Raw genomic sequence first — 17,707 nt, forward strand, 5'->3', positions numbered from 1 at the left:
ATTGAAAAATAGCAGATCTACAAGCTCATACAAGCTCATGCGAGCTTGTAGGTCTGCTACTTTTGAAAAATTGAAGAACGACTGACATAGAAACATGGCTTTTTCAGAAAAGTGTCAGGATGTAGAAGACATTTTTTAGAATCTGATCTCAGGTCAAAATGGGTTAAATAAATACATTTTGAAAAAGCCTACGGGGAAAATGAATGGGGAATCCTTTCCTGGGCCTCTCGTCGTTCTGAAAGGGGACTTGGGACGCTCTATAGGGCTCTATCCAAGACCCTCTAGTAACTTCCCTTCCCTCTACCCCAGTGTATGGGGTAACCATGTGTATGGGGTAAACATGGGATGTTTACCCCAGTGTATGGGTTCACGTCAGGGCCCATCAATGTGTCCATATAAGCAGAGGCAAGTAAAACTAGATCCTTTTTTCTCCCCCTCCATTATAATCTTGTTTAGTTTGTGTAATGTTGCGATGAAAGCACCGACTTCACTCAATTATTGATAGTGATACGCTTCCAAATGGAATAGACTTGTGCCATGCTGCGTTGCAGTCTCTTTTCTTTGGTATATACAGGTATAGGACACTGATTGAATTAATGCAAAAGATCCTGTATTATATCGTCTCTGTCTGGTGGGGAAACCTCATCATGTCCAGAACTGTCAGGATTCAAATTCAAAAATCCAAAAGGTAGCTTCTCAAGCTCATCAATTTGGTACTGTTGATGCTTTTATGTGACGCTGTAGTCCATTAGAGTGTTAATTTACGAAAAAGTAGGTTTCTGCCCGAGAAGACAATGGTGTCCACTAGTATAACCCATTCTGACCTGAGATCAGATTCATACGAGGTTTCCACTGGACACACACTGGTCTGATTAACCCATTCTGACCTGAGATCACATTCTAAAAATGTCAGTCGTTCTTCGATTTAGCTAAAGCATAACATGATGCTAACACCAAAATGGGTTCCCGTTCAGAATGGGCTAAATATAGGTTCAGGTCTATGTGTTTATACGGTAATATATTATTGACGAAATGACCGCGGCAACAATACATTTGGCCGACAAGACGCCATGGTGATGACCCGCCGTGGTTCACGTTCATGTTCTTAACCCATTCTGACCTGAGATCAGATTCTATAACGCACAGAAGAATGGTGGTTCTTTAACCCATTCTGACCTGAGATCAGATTTAAAAAATATCAGACCTACAAGCTTGTAGCGCGCCACTCGGTGGCGCGCTATGAGCTTGTAGATTAGTTAGTTAGCTTGTAGAAAGTAACAGTACAGTAAAGAACCTGGGGGTCATTATTGATTCTGAATTGAATTTTAATTCACACATTAATCATGTTACCAAGATTGCCTTTTTTCACCTTAGAAATATTGCACGAATCAGAGCCTATTTGTCTTTGGACGATGCAAAAACGTTAATCCACGCCTTTGTTTTTTCTCGGCTTGATTACTGCAATGCACTTTTTTCAGGACTGCCTCAGAAAACTACTGACAGATTACAACTTGTCCAAAATGCAGCAGCCAGTGTTTTAACTAGAACTAAGATGAGAGAACATATAACTCCAGTTTTGGCATCACTGCACTGGCTTCCGGTTGTTTTTAGGATTGATTTTAAAATTATTTTACTCGTCTATAAAGCTCTCAATGGTCTCGCACCTTCCTACCTACATGACTGCCTGCCTAAATATGTCCCAAACCGCCCCCTAAGGTCTTCCACCGCCGGCCTGCTCGCTTTGCCCAAGAAAATGGCAACAAAAAAATACGGGGAAGCAGCTTTTTGCTTCTACGGGCCGTCGGCATGGAACAAGCTCCCACTGTACCTCCATCAGGCAGCCTCTGTAGACATTTTTAAAGCTCAGCTCAAGACCCACTTCTACAACATTGCTTTTAATTGATCTTTTATTTTTTGTTATTCATGTCCTCACTGTATTGCATTACTGCTTGTTTTTGAATGTCTTTGCCTAGCTTTTCTTTTATTCTCCATTGTTCTGTAAAGCACTTTGAGCTGCATTTCATGTCATGAAAGGTGCTATACAAATAAAGTTTTATTATTATTATTATAAATATGAGGCGACTCGGACGAGGTTGAATTGATTTTTATGAATGAATTAATTGTGTTTTGCGGTGGCCTTTTCAACGTTCAAGTGCCCTCGAGTCCTGAGTAACTGCGGTGGTTGTTTTGGAGGTGTTTGGAGACAAGTGGCAAATGTCACTTTTGTTTACAGGTTTTTATAGCACCTCTCTCCAGCGGTGAGACTTTAGCTCTGAAACAAGAACTGGTAACAAGTCTCTCTGAAAATCCTCTTACCAAACACACACACACACACACACACACACACACACGCACAGATGCTTGTACGCATGCGCACATACACTTATAGGGTTCTCTCTCTCACGCATACACACTCGCATGCACACACCCAGTCAAGTCTCATTCTCAGTCTCTCATTCTTTTTCATACACAATACTCACTTTCTCTCTCTCTCTCCTCTGTTACTCTCGCGCACACAAACACACACACACACACATGCACGCACGCACACACGCACACAGGGGTCAGGGTGGGATTATAGGATGAAGGAGGCGAGGCCGTGCGTGCAAGCTGTTGTAGTTCGCGCTCAGACCAAAAGCCGCTCTCCATCTCTCTCGGTGGCAACAGTGACACAAACACAGATGAACATCTGCCTCGGCTTGCACGCCGCGCCACACCACACACACCACACCACAGCACAGCAAACGCACTCTACGATGGACGGATGGAGGTGGCCATTAATACCACGGCGAGCGGAAGAATCCCGTGACATGTATTGTGACTAAAGCGTCTCTCCCCCGGTTCTATTTCGGAGGATGCCCCCCCCCCCACCCCACAGGATGACTGAAGTGTCAGATGATGAGACAGTGGGCACCGGGTGGCTGCCCACGGGGCACATGGCGTCATCCCAACAACAGCGTACAGACGGGTGGAAGTCGGCAGAGGAGCAGCGCCGTTGAAAACGGAAGCTGTTCTTTGGGGGCTGTTTCTTTTCTTCCAGAATAAGGAGACTTGTACATGGTTCCCGTGCACCACCACCCGCCGCCAGACACGATATTAACGTTTTGTAAAAAACCTTTTTTCTTGGGGAATACGGCTTTCCCCTAACTGATGATTGCCCATAGCTATAATGACATGCAGCACATGTCTCCAAAGAATCTGGATAAGGTCTAGGAGTCATTAGCAGAGGGACCTTATGCGTGGTGTAGGAGTCTTCAAGCATATGATTTTGGTCTGATCTCATCCTTTTTGGACCGCCTGGACTGATCCGTGCGATATTTTTTCATCGCTGATGTTTCATTCCGTGTGTGATCAATCATAATGGCTCGACGTGAGAATTACTCGCCGCACGTCGATGATCTCATGCGTCTCTGTGGAAAGTGAACATTACTTTTTGCACGGCCCGACGGGTCAGATCCACTGTCTCAAGAGGGCCATCCTTTGGTGACGTATCACCGGGAAGAAGTCAACATGGACATTAAATGTCTTTTCGCATTTAGACCTGTTCCAACCTATACGTCGTTATACCGTTCAATCCGGATGCAGCCTCTGTGTCTCATTAGTTGTTGCTGTACATGTATGTTTTTTTGTTTTTGAAATAATAATTTGTTAGGTTAATATAGGTTAATATGTTCGAGAGGACAAACAAGCCTTTGTTTTTTATCCATTGGACACTTTTAGAGATGACGGACTGATGCATGCGACCCGTCACCAACGCAATATGGGAGTGAAGCGTCTGGATTGTTATGGGGACGACGTCCTTATCTAGTATGCATTTGTCTTTATACTTATACATTGAAAACATATTGCAGCTGTAAATGAAAGTGATACTATCTCCTACGCATTTTCTTTAGATTATAGGTCTTATCTCTTGGTGCTGGCTTTGTGAGAATGTAATTCATCATATATATATATATATATATATATATATATATATATATATACACAGTATATATATCCATGTATGAACCAGATCCAGAATGAAACCCAGGAGCAATCTGGGTCTTTGTAGGATCAGAGTTTGTGGGGCCCTATTAAGCACGTCTGAGTTACAGCCAGGTCTTATTACTTAACTGAAGACGTGGAGGCGTGACCAATGCCATGTTACTATTATGCGTGTGGTGATTTGTGCACTGTGTCAAGGCGCTATGTGGTAAAATGACCCTCACATAGAAACCTCACATAGAAAGTAAAGATGTCCAAGTGCAGCTATGGTAGTCTAATTATGTGACTGGCTCAAGACACGGCTGTGATATCTCCTACAAACCAACAAATACACATTCTCAGTTCCCTATTATTAAAGCATATACCCCTTCTATTTCAGTGCAACAAGTGATCATAGATTATTTGAAAACTTTGAATTAAAGTCAATATAGCCGATACTGCATAGCACCCTGAATTAATTAACATACAGAACACTACATACATATACATACATGCATATGCTGGTGAGTGTTTGCCTTCATTGTGACTTGCAAAATAGGGATTGCACATAAGATGGTGGCGATATAACTTAATTGCCGTCTAAGACATGTGGAAATGAGACGTTCTTAACACAATCTGTACATACGACGTCTGGAAACGTCATAGGGACTCGAACCGAGCTGTACATCCGACGTGTGAGGACGTCCTGTCCTAGCGCATCCTCAATGATACCGGGCGAGATAAGAATATTCAGAATCTTTCCTTTTTTTTGTCAGTTCGCCTTTCGGCTACCGTATGCTACGCTCTGGGCTCATATTAGCTTACCGTTGACTTAGCTGTTAGCGCGGCGGAAAGAATGACTCGTCTACAAGCTCGTAGGTCTGCTATTTTTGAAAAAATCATGAACATGTGGTGCAAAGCTTTGAATATATATTCTTTCAGAGCGAACGGTTTTAACTCAAATCTTTGCTTCTGGGAGGTGGTCCCTGAAACAACACATTTTCAGATGGGGGTCAGCGGCCAATTTCATATATTTTTGGGGGTCCTTGACATGAAATATTGAGAACCACTGATATAGAAACATGAGGTTTTTCAGAAAGAAATACATTTAAAAAAATATTTATTTTAAATTTCGACGTCAGGCCTAAATGGGTTAATCTATAATAAAAAAGCCCACAAAAAGTTCTGTAGATAAGAGGTTTCGGCCCGACAGCAATGATACTGCAAAGCTTCCGCTGATGTAATTCAGTGTGATGTCAACGGAGGCCGAGTCATCGGCCCTGGAAGTGGTTGTTTTAATTAGCCTGGCCTCCGTGCTTTACACGGGTCAAGGGTCAACGGCCCTGACTTATAGATATGCAAATCCCTGCTTGGTGATGCTACGCCGATACACTGGGCTGTCAATTCTCATCATCTAGGGGATGGGGCCCTTTTCGCATAATGTCCTCTAACCAGACACCGTGATTTAAAGCGACATTTGCATTAGCAGATTTCTGTCTGGCTTGTCCCACGTCTCTCACTCTCTCCACCTCTCTCTCTCTCTCTCTCTCTCTCTCTTCTACACACACACGCACGCATGCACACACGCACGCACACACACACACACACACACCCTCAATGTCTTTCTCTGCAACAACCCCCTCTTCTCTCTCAGTCAGCTCTTTATTACCCCAGCAGTCTCCCCTCCCCCATCCCTCCCGTGCCCTCTGCGCTGTACGTATAGCTGGACTCCTCAATGACATTGTTAGCGTAATCTGCGGTAAGCAAATCAGCTGTCATATCGTCTCCGTCCCCGTCCCGTCCCCCCTCCCTTCTGGCCGTCTCGTCCCCGTGGCCCTGCATCGTAATTTTGCAGAGTAAGCCATTGATTGCCTGTCTGCATGCGGCCCATCGCGCCGGGGACGTTATTCAACCGCGGTCGATTGCGTTGAGCGCTGGCTGGCTGTCTGCCGCGAGACGGGACGGCAACGTGCCGGGAGGGGGTGAAGAAGTCGTGCTAATTGAGGGCCCCGAACTGCGACCAAATGTGACACGTTCTCACATGAACACGATCTTTTTGGGGAAAGGCCTCGGCACGGGATGTGAATGTATCCCAGAATGTCACGGCTCAGAGAGAGAGAGAGAGGAAGCGCACTCCTTTTTGGTGACATTTGCCAGTCCTTGAAAACGACCTGACACCGCGCTCTGCAACCGTAATCGTTTTGTGCGACTGTGGATGTCCAGCATATGCTCGCTTCCCCCGCCCACTCCTCCCCCCCCCCCCCCCCCCCCAGTCATTCCCTGCAAATGCTACACCATTTTTATTCCACGATAGATAGCCAGATAGATTTGCAGCCTCACAATGCATCGCAACGTGACACCTTGTGAACTTAAAGACACACTGTTTTCAGCAAAGATCCCCAGCAACACTGTGTTAATATAGCGTGACAGTCATTCCATTTATATGTTGGCTATCGAAAGCAGATATACAATCTCACATGCCAAATCTTCTCTTCTGGGGGGGGGGGGGGGGGGGGGGGGGGCAAATACAATTTTGGGGGTCCTTGACTTAAAAACTTTTTTTTAAATGGTGTCTAACTGGCTGTGTGTTTTGCGTTACAGCCATAAGAACAGAACAGCGGGCTGGCCGCCCCCTGGCCCGGGGGGCTCCTGGGGAGGCCTGCAGGGTCCACCCTACTGCTGGGACAGCATGAACATGTCCTCTGGAGAGGGACGCGACTACCACAGCAAGTAAGACCACGCGCGCAGCCGCGCACACACACACACACCCCCCCCCCGGAGGTTATAGTATATGATTGCAGGAAGAAAACTAATATACAAATTTGTTTGCCTCGGGGCGTCCAGATTATACAGCTCGTTGCTGTGGGGTTCTAATGCAGCGGCGTGGTAATAATGCCTTGGTGGGCAGTGTTGTTTTTTTTGTTTTTTTCTGGCCTATACCTGACCCTGCCCCTGTTTCCTCAACCGGAAGCTATCATCAAATGCAGTGGTTTCAGTTGTGTTGCTACTGTACAGCTTTTGGGAAGGAAGGAAGGAAGGAAGGAAGGAAGAGAGGTGTATACACTGACACGACAACGCGTATTCAGGGCGGAGTCACCACCCCCAGGGTAAGTTGTGATTTGCTCTCGTTCACTGCAATGCAATTTACGGCATTTCCAAAACAATATTGCGCAGAGTATCGATTATCAAACGTATTTGCAATGCCATACGTTGAAAGATCTGTTGCCCGTGGACAAGGCACGTTACCTCCGCAAGTTAGATATTATCGGCATAGATGTTTGTCCATATGTGATTAAGGATTGGAAAACGTTGCATTGGCAGCCATAGAAAATTCTGCCCAGGGTAAAAAACCGGATGTGACGTTTTTTGGCGTTCCTGTCTTGCTCCGTGTCAGTGTATAGTTTGTCATTCTAGCGGCAGCACAGACCATCCCATTCCAAACGCCCTGCATATGCACACTCATTTATGGGAAAACATAAAAAGTTAAAATAAGGAGATAATAAGGTTTCCGTAAGCTACTGTATGTTGCATCTGTCGGGTGGAAACCTCATAATGTCCAAAACTTTTACTTTTCATGATTCAACGGCAAAAGTAGCAGCTGTTTGGTAAAAGAAAATTGCAAAAACAAAAACAAAAAAACAGCACATGTGAGATGTGACACTGTATATGATCTAGCAGGGCATTAATTTACGAAAAAACACATATAGTTAGAACAATTTAGGCATTTAATCCAGAGCGACTACCAGTAAGTAAGCAAGAATGACACATGTAATACATCAAATACATAGAAATAGTCATCAAGGATCATAAGCAAGCTAAGAACCTAACATCCATCTAACAGTATCTGTACAATGAACTATGAGTATACACTATAGAGTGCTATGTCTACATACTATGCTATCTAAATTACATACTTTTCAGAAGATTTATTTCCCCTATATCGGCCTCAGTCCTAAATGGGATAAACGGAATAGAGCTGAATGAAATTAGTCACGGTGAATATCTACAGTATTGTTTTACTGTCATCTCTCCTCTCTCGCTGCCTCCTGCTCGCTGAGAGAACACGGATCATCACGCTCTAACCTGTTACAAATGAGAGCTGGCTGAAGAAAGGCTCATGGCTTAAGTTGAGGTGACACTGCTATCCAGATAGTGTCACAATTGGATTTCTAAGGAGAGTGGATATATGCGTGTGTGCGTGCGTCGCAGTACAATGCTCATTCACTACTTCAGAACCATGGACAGATCGCTGCAGGTCCATTCACTGCTTAGCACCATGGACAGTTCAGTACAGCTCTATTCACTGTGTCAGCAGCATGGACGGTTCAGTACAGGTCCAGTCACTGTTTCAGCACCATGGACAGTTCAGTTCAGTACAGCTCTATTCACTGCTTCAGCACCATGGACAGTTCAGTTCAGTACAGCTCTATTCACTGCTTCAGCAGCATGGACGGTTCAGTACAGGTCCAGTCACTGCACCAGCATCACTGCTTCAGCACCATGGACAGTTCACTACAGGACAGCTCTATTCACTGCTTCAGCACCATGGACAGTTCACTACAGGACAGCTCTATTCACTGCTTCAGCACCATGGACAGTTCACTACAGGACAGCTCTATTCACTGCTTCAGCACCATGGACAGTTCACTACAGGACAGCTCTATTCACTGCTTCAGCACCATGGACAGTTCAGTACAGGACAGCTCTATTCACTGCTTCAGCACCATGGACAGTTCAGTACAGGACAGCTCTATTCACTGCTTCAGCACCATGGACAGTTCACTACAGGACAGCTCTATTCACTGTTTCAGCACCATGGACAGTTCAGTACAGCTCTATTCACTGTTTCAGCACCATGGACAGTTCAGTACAGGTCCAGTCACTGTTTCAGCACCATGGACAGTTCACTAAAGGTCCAGTCACTGTTTCAGCACCATGGACAGTTCACTACAGGACAGGCCTATTCACTGCTTCAGCACCATGGACAGTTCAGTACAGGTCCAGTCACTGTGTCAGCACCATGGACAGTTCAGTACAGGTCCAGTCACTGTGTCAGCACCATGGACAGTTCAGTACAGGTCCAGTCACTGTTTCAGCACCATGGACAGTTCACTACAGGACAGGCCTATTCACTGCTTCAGCACCATGGACAGTTCACTACAGGACAGCTCTATTCACTGCTTCAGCACCATGGACAGTTCACTACAGGACAGCTCTATTCACTGCTTCAGCACCATGGACAGTTCACTACAGGTCTAGTCACTGTTTCAGCAGCATGGACAGCTACACATTGCTCCATGGGAGAAGACTAAATAAAAAATCAAGAAAATAACAATAACCAGTAAGACACCCTAAGGGAGAAGCGACCTCGCCCCGTCTAGAAGGAGGCCTGTCTAGAAGAAGAGTCGTAGAGTAAGATGACAGCCAGAGGGAACAGGGAAACCACAGAACTGGTGAATTAATCACAGAGCACGCCGATCTCTCGCCCTCCACTTTTTAACCGCGTCGGCCCTGCTGACCTTATGGATTCAATGTCATCCTGACCCAGTAGCCCCCCTGACGCTGGGTCGGCCCTCCATGAGGGATTAAACGTGAGTGATCCCCGCCGCCGTCTCGCGCGTCCCAGATTGGAACATGCTTCATTACCAACAGATTTACTCTGAGATCAGTGTTGCCATGTCCTCTTGTTATAAGAGACTTTGGGCTTAATTCTTTCTGTAAAGTTGGTTGTAAATATTGGCAGTTCCCGGGTTGCTTATTTCGGGCTTGCTTCCATTTTTCATGTATTACATAAACCAGTGGTTGTCAAATATTGTCAGGTCATGTACAGATTGGACACCAGGGAGCCCCATACGAGAATTGTGTTGTTAGAATGTTTGAAATACTCCACATTTTAAATTAAGATTTGTTGAAAATAGCAGATCTACAAGCTCTATTAGATCAGCTATTTTCAAATGGATGTGTTCATGCTATGCAATACAGTATATAGCATATATATATATATATATATATATATATATAAAGCCTATATTATTTAATACTACGCTTACCGCCATTGGTAATAGGTTTAAAGTGCTCATGTGGCGTAATCGCTTCTTTTGGGCATGTATTCCTAGACCTTGTTGCTTATTTCTCTAACCAAATCTGGTAACATTGTATATGTGCATTGCTACAGTATACCATGGGAGGATGGAGAGAGAGGGAGAGAGGGTGGGGAGGTGAGGCAGAGATTGTACTGGATCCTAATCGCCCCGTTGATGAGGTCGCATCCCGGGGTCGATGTAATGTTCTTTACCGTCTCGCCAGATTAAAGCTAACATGACAGAGGCCACAAGCTATAGGCCTATAGCTAGATAGCTATACTAGCTCGCATGGTGCTTAGTATATGTACCATGCGAGTGTATGTAGTACAAGTGTTCTACTAGAGGTCAGGGGCGATACTGCGCCCTATACTGTGTTATTAGACTTTTGGAGAGAATGTTGTCACTGTCGCCTTGTATGTCCAAAACCGTTATCTAATATCTATAGACACTCTTGATGATGGTTCAGAGCATACATCGGCACATGTGGGCCTCCCAGCTTTACTTAACCCATTCTGACCTGAGATCAGATTCATACGAGGTTTCCACTGGACACACACTTGTCTGATTAACCCATTCTGACCTGAGATCAGATTCTAAAAATGTCAGTCGTTCTTCGATCTTTCAAAAATATCGATCGCTATAAAAGCCCAATTGCCATTGATCTACGCCAATGGCGGTAAGCGTAGTTAGGGCTGGGCGATATGACGATATATATCGTATTTTCGATAGAAAATGTCTATCACGAAAAAAAAGCTATATCGCTTATATCGCCGTTTCGCTTTACGGCAGTATTTTACGTCACAGCGCTTATATACGGCATGCCCAGCAGCCCACCGCACGCACTGAAAACAGTGAGCCAACACCTTTCGGATGTCTTCTCTATTATATACTCTAAGGCCAACACGACCACAACACAAGCCGAGGTGGTGCTTGCACCTAAAAGAGGGAGATGATGATGATGGCTGACGAGATTCAGAGCGGTGTAAGGGGCACGTTCGGAAATACCACACCGGAGCGAACTCATCTATCAGTTTGCATTGCACAGTGCGCCTAGTGCGCTATTTCCGAACGCGCCCTAAAGTAACCGGTCATTCACTGTTATAAATGCAGGTTTCATGTTGGGTCAAATTGATAAATTGCGTGAGCCACGCATGTTTTACACAGTTGAACAATAAGCTTGTCCGTCGTCGGGTGCACTGCAAACTTCTTCCAAGACGAAGACGTTCCTCTTACCTGTGCAGTCCTCCTGCTGCGTCTGTCTTGTTTTATTGTTCCAAATAAATTATTCCATTTGAAAAGTCCTTAATTCAGCAACAGCTTACAACAACAACACAAGACGCTGACTTTGTTGTGATCATCAAAAAAAAAGGAAAAGAAAAAGCCCCACTCGTCCTAGACTCCCATATACGCACAGCTGTGGGCATGGAGAGTTGACGACAAGATCGCGTTCTCTCTCACTCTATCGCCTGTAGTCAATTAAACATCGTTAAGCTGCCCAACGTCTTTAACAAACTAAACTATAACTACAACAGAACATGTTGATTCCCTATACAGAGCTTAAATGAACTGAAACAACTGTAGTGACAAACTGTGACATGAGATATTTATTTTTTCCTTAAGCCAATTTAATGCAGACACAGGCCTGTACTTCTGTGTCTGAAGGCAACGTCTTATTTCTTTCTTTTTTCTTTTTAATTGTCATAATAATAATAATTATTAATAATACTAATAAAACTTTATTTGTATAGCACCTTTCATGACATGAAATGCAGCTCTCAAAGTGCTTTACAGAGCAATGGAGAAAAAAAGAAAAGCAAGGCAACGACATTAAAAAACAAGCAGTGATGCAATACAGTGAGGACATGAATAACAAAAAATAAAAGATCAATTAAAAGCAATGTTGTAGAAGTGGGTCTTGAGCTGTGCTTTAAAAATGTCTACAGAGGCTGAACAATTGAGTTCAGCCTCTAATTATTATTATATACATTTTATTTTGTAATATTTTTGTACTTGCTTTGGGCCTGTCTGTGCATGGGAAGGGCATCAGTATTATATTCATATAAGTAGACTGGATAATGTGAATTTAATTGTTTTTTGAGTGGTGCAACCATTATAGACAGCTATGTGTGTCCCTGTCCCTGTATCCGAGCACGAAATAGCATAACTATTGTCACCACCAAGTGTCACTGTTGTGCAGCCTAACACAGACAGAGGCCAGGGAGGAGAGCTTGTACAGTACAGTACAGTACAGTACAGTACAGTACAGTACAGTACAGTACAGTACAGTACAGTACAGTACAGTACAGTACAGTACAGTACAGTACAGTACAGTACAGTACAGTACAGTACAGTACAGTACAGCCCAAGTACAGTAAAGTACTCGACCTGAACAAAAATCAATTATTTTAGATAAAAAAATAGGTATCGTAAAAAATATGCTATATCGTGAGTATATCGTTATCGTGATAAAATAAATTCTATATCGTGATATGAGATTTTGTCATATCGCCCAGCCCTAAGCGTAGTATTAAATAATATAGGCTTCAATTGACCTAGATCTACGCCAATGGCGCGGAAATATCCAAATACTGATATAATATTGAGTTGCAATTCCAAACAAAACCCACTTTACGTACTTCAGTCTGTGATATTGGTAAAAGGAAATGAAGAAAACCTTATATAAAATTTTTTAACTCACTGCACTACTGCCCCATCGAAGTTATGGTATTGTGACTTTATATCTGGGCATTTACTTGGGAGAGGTGCATGGTGGAGCTAGCTGTTTTAATAGACAGTATGAGGTGACTTTTGAATACTTTTCATTGGTTCAATATTTTAGGGTGTTCTATACTTTAACCCATTCTGACCGGGCACCCATTTTGGTGTTGGCATCATGTCATGCTTTAGCTATTGAAAAATAGCAGATCTACAAGCTCATATCGCGCCACCGAGTGGCGCGATACGAGCTTGTAGGTCTGCTATTTTTGAAAAAAATCGAAGAACGACTGACATTTTTTTAATCTGATCTCAGGTCAGAATGGGTTCGTCAGACCAGCGTGTGTCCAGTGGAAACCTCGTATGAATCTGATCTCAGGTCAGAATGGGTTAAAGCATTGATTTATGACAAGAAAAAAACCAAAAACCTCAAAAATGTAGTTAGGCGGTATCCTCCCGACAGCAACGATTTATGCAATGTGACCCTCTGGAGTGATTGTGGAAATATAGTGGCCCTCTCAATATATATAAATATATATATATATATAAATATATATATATATATAAATATAGTGGCCCTCTCAATCATCAACGTTGACCAGGCCTGAACCAGAGGGACCCAAACCAATGTCAACTTGAATAAAAATGGATTCCTGCCGAGCAAGAGCAGTTGTTCATGACACGCTTTTTCTCACGAGTAGTAGTCACTGTCCACTGTGCACCTGCCTCTGAACAAAGTGGATGTATATATATATATATATATATATATATATATATATAAATATATGCTGCAGTTAAAAAAAGGAGAGAGAGAGAGATTGATTTTGTCAACTAAAACTATGACAAAACATTTTCGGCAACTACAGTACCTTTTTTCAACTAAATGGAAACTAAGCTATGATGACTAAAACTAATACTAAATATATTGACAATTTCGTCAACAAATAAAAACTAGACTAAAATGTTATAGGAAGGGACTAGTGGACAAGAGATCCAGTATACGTCATTTTACACTTGTTTGCAAGCTCGGCTATTTTCAGCAAGTGTAAAATCAGCCATTATGACGGCATCAAAACACATTTTAATTGACTAAATCACCTGCAGATGTAGTCGACTAAAACTAAACCAACACTAACAGATTCCAGGTGACTAAAATGTGACTAAAACTAAGTGAAAACTATTCAAGAGACTATGACTAAAACTAAAATAGACATTTGCTGCCAAAAACAACACTGGAGAGACAGGACAGGGGGGGGGGGGAGTGTTTTCTAGTGACAACACTGTACTCTTTGTTCAGAGAGAGAGGGAGCATTGCCAATAATGCATTTTAACACAAGCCAGAGGAAGAGACAGAGAACGCGTTGAACACGGTGAGAGAGGATGATGAGTAATAGAAACACATGAGGGAGTGTGTCAGGGAACAAGGAAGGAGGGGGAGGCAGAAGAGGGAAGAGTTGTGCAAAAGTGAGGAAAAGTTTGTTTAAAATGAACAATGGATTCTGCTCAACTTCCATTCTGATCCGTTCCAATATGAGTCCTCTCTCGCTGTGTTGTGGTGTTCTCACTGTTTGTTTTGGTAGACAGGCAGGGGGGGTTTTGTGGTCTATACCGAACACAGTATGTGCATTTTTGGTGACATGTACATGGAAGGGTTACATGTAGCCTCGCACATAGCCAGACAACTACTCAGAATCTGTAACTGAACCTGCCGAAAGCCAAGAAAGGCTTTCCAGGAGATGGTTTTCAGCACTGTCTTTGCACACTGCACAGGCTGTATGACGCAGGAAGCATTTGAAAAACGTGGGAGGCAACAGTCTGGGACTGTAGAGAGAGTATAATGATATATAGACGTCATGAAATGGCTTCATTGCCAAAGTTTGGGCAAAGTTTAGTTCGGGGACAGGGCCCAGGAGTGTGGTTTTCGTTGACAAAATCAGCTGCTAGGGAACAGGACCGTTCCCTATAGCAGTCAAATTGTGTCTCCCCAATTAATCCATTTAGACCTGAGTTAAAAACATTCACTTTGAAAGAATCTATATTCAAAGATTTGCACCACGTTTTCACGATTTTTCAAAAATAGCAGACCTACAAGCTCATAGCGCACCACCGAGTGGCGCGCTATGAGCTTGTAGATCTGCTATTTTTCAATAGCTAAATTATAACATAATATTTAAAAAAGGGGTTCCCGCCCAAAATGGGTTAAAATGAGGTGCGAGTGGAGGAACGTGAGCAATGAGAATCAAAAGGTGAATGAAGTCAACACATTTTAATTAACATTCATACTTTTCTATCTGTCATCACATATAGTATAATAGTAGTATGAAATCTACACTATAGCGGAATATTGGAGGGGCTAGCGCCCCTCAAAGATCTAAAGGACATTTGATATAAAAATCACACCTGTGTGAAGTGAGGGGCACTCTTATCGTCATCATGATGTAAATTAACACTGTCTCCTTGCTCAGAAACTATGACGTAAAATTGGCCATTCATTGTCAAAGTTCAAAGTAAAAAATGGGAATGTAATGATTGTGTATAAAGACAAAGTCTGTGCACACACACCAAAAGCTGCATATGGGAGGGGCTAGTGCCCCTCAAAAAATACACATTTATTATGTCATCTATACTGATGGATATGTCCTCATTGTGACCTTAGGACCTATATGCTGTGAAAAACGTATTTTTCTTCTCCCCACGTCTTTAAGCCCTAGAAGTAATTATGATCACAAGCAGGGCAGGTTATGGTCTTTAACTGCTGGGTGGGATATCTGGGAACGCAGGTCACATAATCCACCATGGTATCATCAGATCTTATGACATGCCCTCCTGACAGTGACCACTGGTGGAAGAAGTAATCACATGTACGCCTGGCTTTTGAAATGACGTCATATGGCAGCAAAGTCGATGGACATTTAGGGCTATATATAATCGCGCCCCCCCTTACCCCTACACCATTTTTTACTATTTTGAAAAACCTTTTAAAATAGTTCAAATAGCCGATCTACAAGCTAACAACGTGTCTATGTGGATCGTCTAGTTGAACTATTTTAAAATGTTTTTCAAAATAGTAAAAAAAAAAAGGCAAATATGTTTAGGGATTAGGGGTAAGGGCAAGATTGGGCCCTTAATGTTTGTTTAGAACACTTGTGACGTAAATTGTTTGCCAGCCAAATCTATAGCATCCATTTATCACAAAACACAATTTGGGCTTGGAATTCGATCGAATATCAAGACTGTGTTCTGAAGAAGCATTCTGAAAGCAGGTACTGTGTGTATTCTTAGCATGTACGAATGGCAGAGGGTGATATTAGTCTTAGTGCGGTTCGTTTCACACACACCACTGAAGCAAACACTGAACAGACAGACACAGAACCAGCCTTGGACTAAAATAACTTGGCCTGAAAAGAACTCTTGCCTTCTTTTTTTCGCTGTTAAGAAGACTTAAAAAAAAAAGGTTTTGAGTGATGTAATGACTTCAGTCCCTCTCATTGTATGGATAAGCAGGTCTCGATCACACTTTTAGCACACAAACATTTTTTTCTGTGTCAGGTTATGCTTTTCGAGAACAGTGGGTCTCAAACGGGTCCAACCCGGTCAATTTGTACACTTTTTGTACACTCAGAGTTATGGGGTCTATCTCCCCAGGTTGGCAGAGGGAGAGTAGTGCCCAGGATTACAGCTTCGGCAATTGGCACCGGGTGATCACACCCGTGTGAAGGGAGGGACACTCTTATCATCGTACTGTACATCATCAGTGTGAAGTGAGCGGTGCCTTTGATGAGTTCATTTCATTGAGGTCTGTGTATGATATGAACTAGAGGAATAATGACAATCATTCCATCATCAAGACTGTAATAGACTAATAAACACGGTAACCACAGTAACCGACACCCAAACACACATGGTCAAATGTTGGATCAGCTAACAGAGAAACACACAGCAGGTGTCCAAAGACATCTTTGGCGGTGTGGGCTTTGGAAAAAAACAAGTGGCAAAAGATGTTTTAAACAGAGAATTATAGTTAAACTGGGGAGCCTTGAATTACAAAAAGTGTGAGAATCATTGATTTAAACTATATACTGGAAACCCAATCTATACTGTTGATTCTGTTGAATCCTCCCGTACGGTTTCATTGGTACACTCTCGGAGGTACAGACCGATAAGGGTCCATTTGGACCCCTGGTTGGTCCCTGGATCACTAGTTGACAACCACTGATTTAAAGTATACACGTATGTAAGGTCTGTGCAAATCATCGTACATCAATTTATGTTAGAGGACATTTGACATTGCTACATAAGGTACATAAATAAGGTGGTGCTTTATTGGCTGGTTTGCTCATAGCATGATCTCATACTGGCCGATCAGAATGCCTGTTGCCTGTGATTGGTTAGCTGATTTGCTAGTTTACATATGACGTAAATGTTCCCTTCAATGTCAATGGCGTTTCATGTTTTGATGTTCATATTTAGCAGAATCCTGATGTCATTTCTCCGTTCAAGGAGAGCTCTTATGACCAGTGTGTGGAAATCCAACCTCCCCCGACACATCAAGATCAGTTTCTTCTCTGCTACCGTGGAGTCCGTCCTCCTCTATGGCTGTGAATGCTGGACAATAACACAAGCCCTACAGAAATCCCTGGACGGGTGCCACACCAGAATGTTTACGTGTGGTACTTAACATCAACCAGGATGAGCACATCACCAACAAACGTCTGCACGGGCATTACCAAGTGTAACAGAGAAGATAGCAGTAAGGAGAATGCTAGCTGGCCACTGCCACCGACACCAAGAACTCCCGGGCCAAAAAGCTAGTACTGTGGGAACCAACACACGGGCATCGATCAAGAGAACGTCTTAAACCTACCTACATGGACGTACTAAAGAAAGATACTGGTGCGGAAAGCACAAAGGAGCTGGCCTCATCTGAGGACGATGTAGAGAGAGAT

At 43.1% G+C, this 17,707-nt stretch overlaps 1 protein-coding gene across 1 annotated transcript in view; it reads left to right on the forward strand.

Annotated features, from left to right (window-relative positions):
- The window catches only part of LOC310853966 (FERM and PDZ domain-containing protein 4-like), a gene marked incomplete at both ends in the record, with an annotated part of 100,387 nt that overhangs the window by 47,660 nt on the left and 35,020 nt on the right, over window positions 1-17,707 (forward strand). The window contains one exon of the mRNA XM_083758442.1: window positions 6,565-6,693. Within this exon, the coding sequence (XP_083614568.1) occupies window positions 6,565-6,693 (129 nt within the window). The remainder of the gene's footprint in view (window positions 1-6,564; window positions 6,694-17,707) is intronic.

The sequence above is a fragment of the Protomyctophum parallelum genome (assembly GCF_964188405.1).
Source record: "Protomyctophum parallelum genome assembly, chromosome: 23".
Classification (NCBI taxonomy): Eukaryota; Metazoa; Chordata; class Actinopteri; order Myctophiformes; family Myctophidae; genus Protomyctophum; species Protomyctophum parallelum.